Here is an 8730-nt window from a genome sequence, read left to right on the forward strand (position 1 = left end):
TTAAGCTCTTTAACTCCACATGCTTATATCTGTGTACTGTTCCCTTTTTATAGTAACAGGTAAAAGTAGTTCAGTAAGTAACACAATAAAACTTAAATAAGATAAGTTAGATCCCTTTTGTTGATTATGTTTAATTAGTCTCGCCGCAACTCAGAGAACACAGCGCTGGAGAAAATATGTGAAAATGGGATTTTTTTTAGATGAAATTTGATCACCAAACTCCCAAATCTGAATGTAATGTTAGGAGTCAGAAAGTTGACCAATTTGACTCCGATGAGGATGTTTAAACCGATGAGTCACTGAGCTTTCAGCACGGTGTAAAGTAACAGCGTTTTATCAAAATGCATCTTCTAAATTAACTGAGTAACATTCGTTGTCTAAGGTCCAAAGTTGGACAGGCCTAGAGACCGGTTGGCAACCACCTACCAACCACCAGGTGCTACAGAAAAATGTGTTTTAACCAACTGTGAGGTTGCTGGAGGTTGGTAGATGAGCTCAGAGGAAGCCTCTTTGTGGTTGGTTTGGCAGGCTGTCGCTCCCAGCTGTGATGTGACTTCTCTTCCTGTAAACACTCGACCAACAAGCCGAGTGGCAAAGCAAACAGGAAAGTGCAACACAAACCTGAAACCTCCACAGTAAAAGCTGCACCTTTTGAAATGTGTTGTTTTCAGTAGTAAGGTACAACTTTTACTTTGAAGGAGTTTCCTGTTTGCCTTTCCCGACCACTCGGCTCAGTGTGAATGTTTGCAGACATGTTGTTGTCTTCAACGCAAACGTGGCAACCAAATCAATCACAGGGAGGTTTTTGGGTGGAGCGCTCCCTTTGCAACCCATTTTCACCCAGTGATAACCAGCAACCAATCACCACTTGGTGGGAATATACATGTACTGATAGCAACCGCAGGTTTCCAGGGGGTCGCTCACCACAAACGTTTGACTCGTGGGTTTATCAAAGTCATTGTTTTTGGTCTGGTGACCATGATTATGTCTCCCAAATTTCATCCTGTAGCTTCAAGACCTGTGTCTCAAGGCAAAAACACGGTTACAGGCTGTTTGACGAAGACAATGGATCCTCTGAGGAACATAAAGTCTCCACAAAAATCCTCTTGTAGGACAGAGTGAGGATAATAACACAGCTACGCTGCTACCACGGTGGCTTAAAATGAGCATTTAGAGGAGCACAGGTATCAAAAAAGTTCTGAAAAGCTCCAGCTTTCTCCAAACGTCACAGCAAAATATACTAACCTTTCCCAAAATGTCAGTTTCATTTTCAGAGGCCGAGCCTGTAAATCTGTGGTGCAGATGAAGACCCCTGTCATGCAGTTTTGGAGCAGAACGATTTAGTGATCCTGGAAACATGCTGAGAAAATGCTGCATGAACATGTCACCTGCTGAAAAACATGAAGAAGATTATCTGAGGTTTCCGTACAAGGGACTTAATAGATGACCAATCAGAAGAGAGTGTGCTTATAGAGAGGCGGGCCTTAAAGGAACATGAGCTCCAAGGATTGTTTGAGGCTGAGGATGAACTTGGGGCGTCACATACGGAGCTGCTGTGAGATGAACGAGCTGCTCTAACAACAGAAACATAACAAGCCCGATTGTCAGGAGTCAGAACAACGACCGAGACTTACGCTTTAAACTGTCACAAGCCAGCAGCTGATTGGCCGTCCTGATGAATGAATCTGACTTCACCAAAAAAATCCTCCAACATCTGAGCTCTGTTATGAACATGATTCCTTTCTGTGAATACCGACGTGAGTCCTCCAGGATCATGTCATCGTCGTTTCTCTGGATGGTGCTGATTGGTCAGTTTAGATGAACCGGCAGGTTGTCGCTGACGCAGTAAACAGCTGAGGGGCTGACACGCCCGAGCAGTCAGCCTGGTCCCAGAGAGGCTGAAAGAAGGAGCACTGGGCAGAGACTGCGCGAGGCGTCCGCCGTGCCGTTCTGGCGTTAGGTCAGGTCCTGGACGTCCAGCAGCATGGCGTCCTGCTTCGTCCTCAGCTGGTCTCGTACCAGGAGGTGGGCCACCAGCTCGGAGCTCAGAGCTGGAAAACAAGCAAAGCAGAGTGAGGGCTAACACGAGGCGTTTGTCCCCAGAACAAAGTGGAAGAAATTTCTGAGCCCAGTAGAGTCAGATAGAGGCCACAACAAGGTGAGGCTGAGAGATCAATCAGGTCTGATTATTAAAACCAGACAACTGTGATCAAACGCTCCATTTTTCACAGCACAGCTCTGATTTTTTTTCTTGTGTCTTAAATGAAACGCACCTGTTTCCTTCACTGCAGCACAAAACAGCCTTCAGTCGGCTCTACAGGAAGTAAAGTCTCAGGGCTGTGGAAAGATTACTGACAGCTGCGATTAGCTTCACATCTTTTCTATTCAAAGTTTTAATGTCTTCACCGACAGACTAAAAGATTCACTATGAGGCTAATGAGGTATGTCATTACTTAGAAAAGCAGCCTGGCTTTTCCTGCAAATGGTAAATGGCCTGTATTTGTATAGCGCTTTGCTAGTCCCTAAGGACCCCAAAGCGCTTCACACGTTCAGTCATCCACACATTCACACACTGGTAATGGCAGCTACATTGTAGCCACAGCCACCCTGGGGCGCACTGACAAATATATAATTAACACAAATATATAAATTTGTTTCTTTACTTTCAAGAACAAATCTGTTGGACGTTGGACGTAAACCTAACAGAGACAAAGTTGTGAAATAAAGATCGACTCTAAATGAAACCCAGATGTGAGGCTGTGAGCAGCACCGTTGTGTTTCCGTTAAAGCTCTGCGTACCGTGAACGTCTCGTTCCAGCGACGCCCTCAAGCTGCCGAGCTGCTGCAGCGAGCGTTCCTGCAGCTCCCAGCGCTCCAGATGTTTCCGCTGGGCCACGCAGCTGCTGCCAGCCAGCCGCTGCAGCAAACACACACACACACACACAGATGAGCTTCAGGTCATCGATCTGCTGGTCGGGCTCGGGCTCGGACTCACCTCCTCCTTCTGTTCGGCCAGCAACTTGTCTCTCAACGTCCTCAGAGCCGTGGCCACTTCCTGTTTCAACCCAGCGGCATGGTAACCATTGTGCCCTGTTCCCTTTGTGACCTGACAGGGTCAGAGGTCAGAGGTCAGACTGTGGATAGCACCTGTTTGTGACTGTGTTTTAACCTGAGCATTAGGCAGTGGTGAGGTAAAGGCGAGCCTGGGTTCAGAAAAACAGCAACAAGACTCGCTGGAGAAACGCTGCCCCCTGCTGGTGACAGCTGCCGTTACGTTCTGCAGCAGATAATCACAAAAAGTAGCTTTAATAACAGTTAGAGTTACACTCCTTGTGCAGCGGTGTGTTCAGACAGTGACGAGTGAGAACACGAGTTAGTGCCTGATAATGACTCAGAGACAAAGGAAAGGATTCCCCCATGGAGCCCAGAGAACTTTTTTAAATTTGATCTCTCTGTACAATGGACTCTGAAAATTCTAAAGGTCGACCCCATTTTTCCGCGTGATCGAGCTGTTCTTTATTTTTATTGTTGCCTGGCGATGAACTGATGTTCTCCTGCTCTGGCCGGACTCTCCTGCAGATCTCTGGCAGTAACACTGGCTCGGCTGCTGCTCTCAAATGTTTAGCAGTGTCTAAATATCCTTTGAGAAAAGCTGTGTCCACACCCAGCTTTGCTGCCACTCTGCTAGAGGTTCACAGATCCCAAAAGCTTAAAATGTTCAGTGATTACAAACAGCAACACTGGAAGGTTTCACGAACAGACAAACTCTCCTTTCACTACATGAAACTTCTGAAGCTTAGATTCTGAATCATTTTGTTGCATTTGCAGTAAAATCTTCCCTGATCTGTGTCCTGAAACTCGCTGCAGCAAGCAGAGCAGGAAGCACCTTTTTATTGGCCCCCTCCTCCTCCTCTTCACTGTCGCTGTTGTTGATGAAGCACAGCTGCAGGTTTCTGTGGTTGTGAAATCTGTAAACAAATAAAATGCTTTATTTTCTTCACAAATGAGAGGGGAAGAAACGGTCATCAGCTAGCTGCAACTCATGGCCGAATCCACAGACGGTAACGGCACGGCCACGCTCGAATAAAAACAGGACGGCAACCTCCCCGTGACTACGGAAACTCAGTGGTTGCCAGGTGACCGAACTTATAACTTCAGACTGCCAACATGTTGCAGTCTGTAACAACTGTTATTACAGCACAGCACCACTAGGGGGTGTCATTCTACTATCGTGGTAGGAAGAGAGACCCCCAGAGTGAGTACAGCCCGTAGCCATTACAGTCGAGCTAGCTACTAACTTCTCACCTCGTTGTGAGGAAGACCATATCCTTGCAACGGGCTGACGCCAGCATCTGCCTCACCACAATCATTTATGCAACACCACGCGTTACCAGATTGTGACGGTAGCTTTAGCTGGAATTTACCGTGATTTGAAAACGTTCTGCTGAGTCATCAGATTATCAGAATTTGGAAGAATTATCCGACTGTATGCATCAATTTGATGCTGGAAACAAAAACATCGCTAATTTCTTGCAGAGACGATGAAAATGCATCTGGAGGCTTCACGGTGGGACCTCGCTAACCAGCAAGTGTTGCTCCCTCCATCCTGCATGATGGAGCACCGGTGTAGGAGCGAGCTGGCCTGCGAGGTCACCGTCTTCACTGGGCAACACTTTGACAGATTCAAACCAACAAACACGAACTCAACAAAAAACAGAGATTATCCACGACGCTTCATTACCGTGACGTAACAACTGCCACTCGACACCTCCTGAAGTCTTCCTCCTCCTCTTCCCCCCAGACGTTTCTCCACACACCATCTGGATTTCCCTCCGTCCTCAGCCCCGCCCCTCTCTGCAGGAAGACAACATTACCTGAGGATAATTCTCCACCGATCACCTGACGACTAACCATCAACATCCAGGACTGAAAAATGAAGCATCAAAAGTTGCAGTTCCCCCGATGACCACTAGATGCTCTAAAGGTGCATCCAGGACTTGGACTGGAAGGTTTAGTCTTATTGGTTGCTGTGTTTGGTTGCCTTAGTTTCAGTATTTTGGTTTAGTTACAGAAGTTGACATTTAGTTGCAGGCATTGCTGGGTTTGCACTGGTTTGGTTGGTTCAGTTGCACAAAAACTTAGTGTAGCACTGTTGCTCTAGTTGCAGCAGTTGGTTTAGTTGCTGAAGCTGAGACTATTTTGTGTTGCTGGTTGCAGGGGTTAGTTTATTAGAAGACGTTGCTGTGTTTAACTGCAGGTGTTGCTGTAGTGTCAGTGGTTGCCATATTTGGAAATTTCCATGTCTGGTTGTTGTCTTGCTGGATAAATTGTACAACTAACCGTGCTCAGTCAGAGTTAGTTTAGTTGCATAAGTTGCTAAAGCTGCTGCTGCAATTGCAGATGTTGCCATATTAAGATGGAGCTGTTGTAGTTGCAGCATACTGTTTATTTACAATAACTGGTGTTGTTATTTGTAGGTATTTTGTGAAGGGCTGCATTGTTTAATTGCAAGGTTACAGTATTTTTTTTTAAAGTTGCTGCTGTTTGTTTTTCCTAGTTGCACAAATAGCCATTTTCAGCAGCAGATGTTGCCTTGTCTAGTTGCTGCTGTTTGTTTTTCCTAGTTGCACAAATAGCCATTTTCAGCAGCAGATGTTGCCTTGTCTAGTTGCTGGTGTTGGTTTAGTGCAGTGATGTTTTTTTTTTGTTTTACTGGTTGGTGTTTTTTTAGTGGCTGTGACTGGTTTTAGTTGCAGACATTGCCATGCGTAGTTGCAGGTGTTAGATTGGATTCGCTGCACAAGCAATAATACTTGCTATAGTTGCAGGAGACTGAGTTATAGTAACTGATATTGTTAGTTGCAGGTGTTACTGCCATGTTTGTGTGAGTGATGTGGTTAGCTGCTGGATACTATTTTTAGTTGCAGGTGTTGGTTTTAATTGCACAAAGGTTGAGATGGTTGTTAAAACCATCTTTAATCTTTTGTCAGGGATGTCTGTCAGCTGTGTCTTAGTTGCCAATTAAATGATTATCAGACTTAAATTTTATTGATTTATTTATTCTCATCAACTTTTGCTGTTTATTTAGCAAAAGCTGCAACAAACCAGAGAAAATGTGAAATAATGTTAAATTGTTATGAAACTACAAATATGGTTCCTACTGGCTTTAAAAACCAACCATGAACTAACATTGGACTTTCAAAACTTAGGAATAAATGAGTGACGCCACAGTGGTCACGTCCATCTTTTATATACAGTTTATGTTGACAACAAACCACTCAGACTGGTTTCAGATTTTTCTGTGCAGCAAAGCAAGGGTGAAAGAAAAAAGTACTCCAGCAGCAGCAGATTCTCACCAATCAGAGGAAATGTAGTAAAAACTAAAGTGTGATGAGTATCAGCCCAAAAAGCAGCACAGATGAGAGGCTGTCGCCCAGAGCAAACAGGAAACTGATGTTGGGAAGTTTTGAGTGATCGTCGTGTCACCAGAGAACGTATAAACATGCAGCTGTGACACCAGGTCGTTGAACCACCTCGTCCTCCTTGTTTTAGCTCGGTGTGGATTACGGCAGCGGCTCTTCAGACACAACAAACACGATCTCATCCTGTTCAGGATCGAATTAAAAAACAGGGGAAACGGCAAAGACTATCAGGAACAAGGCAGAGGGGGGGGGGCAAACCATGCTGGATACTGGCTACGGATTGTGTGTGCTGCCCAACCAGTTGCCCAGTGGCTGCTGAAGGTTGCTGGCTGTTGCTAGGTGGTCGCTAAGAAGGCGACGCACCAAAAACCGCCTTGTTTTTTCTTGTTTTTGTTTTTACTTTAAAATTCGAACTGACTAACTGCTGGAATCTCTAGTGGACATTAGATGAACTGCAGGTTTTGGTGCTTGATTTTTCCTTCTTTGTCCAGCGAAGTGCATCATGGGAAATGTAGTCTTTCCCACTGACTGAGAAACAGAGCCTCAAACTCTGAACATTATCTATAGCTGACCTTTGACCTTTCCCTCCGCTCCTGCTCCTGTTTCTCCAGCTCAGCTATCCGCTGGCTCAGTTCCTCCCAGTGCATGATGGGAAGGTCCTGATCCAGAGAGGATGCCTCCATGGGGTGATCCTGATGAAGCTCCTTCTCCTCCCCCTCCTCTTCCTCCTCCTTCTCCTCAGACGTCTCTTTCTCTTCCTCCATCCTCCTTGAATGAACCAAAGCAAGATCAACAAAAAGTAAACAATAACATGTGTAAACACAAAAAGCAACAAACAGCTTTGTTTTCATTTAAAAACTCTGAAGACCAAGGTGGAAACTTAAACCTACAGAATGTCTGAGACGATTTATCCACAACACTCATTAACATGTTGCAGTTTTTTCTACTCCTGGATCTGTAAGAAGTCACACAGAGAAATACCTTATATGGTTATCTCAGGCAGCAAAGCCCCACCCATTTGCATTCTGTTTATGAGTGGCAGCCAATAATATGGAAGTGGTTTAAAGAGGGAGGGGCTAAAATGCTGTGCCACAGTGCATATTTTTGTATCTATTTGATATTAAGCAAATATTGGGCCAGTATTGCCGATACCAATACTAATAATGTGGCAACCTCTCAGTGTGTCATAAGTTATTTGATAATTCTGGACATATTTTAATGATCACTAAATCACAGTGAATTTAACTTTCCACAACAAAAGTAGTAGTTTGAAGTAGTAGTAGTTTGAAACTGGGATTTTTTAGACCGGCAATTTGAATGGTCCTGTCAGTGAAGCCCTTTGGCTCAGCTTCTGCTGTTTAAAGGTTTCACAGGCTGTTAATACAATATACAGTCAAAACACAAAGGTTAAGATATTTATCGATACAGCATTAGTATCAATGCTATTCTGTACGTTTCTATGAAACTGCTTGTTTCAGGCAGATGATGAACTGAAGGTCCAGTTTAAGATAAAGAGGGCTTATTTTGAACTTTAACTCGTGTTAAGCTACTGTAGAAACCCAGGATAAACATCTGGAGCTGGGGCTGAGCAGTGGTGTGAGCTAAAGTTATTAATATCATTAATAACCCAGCAATAATCATGTAAAGCTGCACATATGCCAAATAAAATCAATAGAGATCAATAATTAAGGAACAGTTTCAACAATCTGGTAACGTTTAAATATGTTTACGGAAGATTTATTGGTTGTAAATGATCTGCCCATGTGGTTGCAGATAGAGGTGAATGATCAGAGTTCTGACTGCTGCTCTCTGAGCCCTCCCGGCGGCTGTGGCTCCGCAGTGTCCCGCTGCTGTCGCGCTGCTCTGGCCGCATGTTGTTTAGGAGCAGCGGGGACACCCCACCTACCAGTCACATCCAGGCGGCTCCGGTTCTCCCCGACATGTCGCCGTCCGTCTGCGGCCCCCCGGGTGCTCCGTGTGCGCTCCCGCGAAGCTTCGCAGTTTTTTCGGGAACCTCGAGTAAAGCAGCTCAAAGTTTCCTGAAACTATTTTAACTCCGTCTGAGGAAGGAGCACCTCCTCCACCTCCCCTTCCGCTCTCCCAGATTTAACCTCTCGTCTGATCGTTAAAGTGACCGACGGCACGAGCGCTAACGGTAACGGGACGGTACTTGGAGTACTCCGGTGTGCGGGTGCGTGAGCCCCGAGTGTGGACTGTTAGGTGCAGTCAGGAGCGCGGGGTGGTTGCTTTAGTTGCAGGAGTTGCCCCATCTTGTTGCTGCTGCGGTTAGCTTGGCTGCAGAAGTTGC

At 45.3% G+C, this 8730-nt stretch overlaps 1 protein-coding gene across 3 annotated transcripts; it reads right to left on the reverse strand.

Annotated features, from left to right (window-relative positions):
- Positions 1-1863: 1863 nt before the first annotated feature.
- Positions 1864-8512, reverse strand: LOC146379732 (uncharacterized). Of its 3 annotated transcripts, XM_084941221.1 has the most exons (8): positions 8329-8412; positions 7313-7377; positions 6995-7190; positions 4742-4854; positions 3887-3968; positions 2996-3106; positions 2800-2917; positions 1864-2051 (listed from the first exon to the last, which is right to left on the reverse strand). In XM_084941221.1, exons 3-8 carry the CDS (start codon positions 7184-7186, stop codon positions 1957-1959), a joined length of 711 nt encoding a protein of 236 aa, XP_084797347.1. In that variant the 5' UTR covers positions 7187-7190; positions 7313-7377; positions 8329-8412; the 3' UTR covers positions 1864-1956. The 3 variants fall into 3 exon arrangements, with proteins under 3 accessions (XP_084797347.1, XP_084797348.1, XP_084797346.1); XM_084941222.1 differs by lacking the exon at positions 7313-7377 and having other exon boundaries at positions 8329-8512; XM_084941220.1 differs by lacking the exons at positions 7313-7377; positions 8329-8412 and having other exon boundaries at positions 6995-7306.
- Positions 8513-8730: the final 218 nt, after the last annotated feature.

This window comes from Perissodus microlepis, chromosome 10 (genome assembly GCF_051167445.1).
Source record: "Perissodus microlepis isolate ML-2025 ecotype Zambia chromosome 10, ASM5116744v1, whole genome shotgun sequence".
Taxonomy (NCBI): domain Eukaryota; kingdom Metazoa; phylum Chordata; class Actinopteri; order Cichliformes; family Cichlidae; genus Perissodus; species Perissodus microlepis.

What these genes read in the sequence shown, in the direction of transcription:
- LOC146379732 (XM_084941220.1), bottom strand. Translation starts at nt 7,273, where the DNA reads ATGAAAACAAAGCTGTTTGTTGCTTTTTGTGTTTACACATGTTATTGT. An exon ending in AGCGGAGGGAAAGGTCAAAG is followed by an intron (nt 4,855 to 6,994) that starts GTCAGCTATAGA and finishes GTCTTCCTGCAG; the next exon opens with AGAGGGGCGGGGCTGAGGAC. An exon ending in GCTGGAACGAGACGTTCACG is followed by an intron (nt 2,052 to 2,799) that starts GTACGCAGAGCT and finishes CTTGTTTTCCAG; the next exon opens with CTCTGAGCTCCGAGCTGGTG.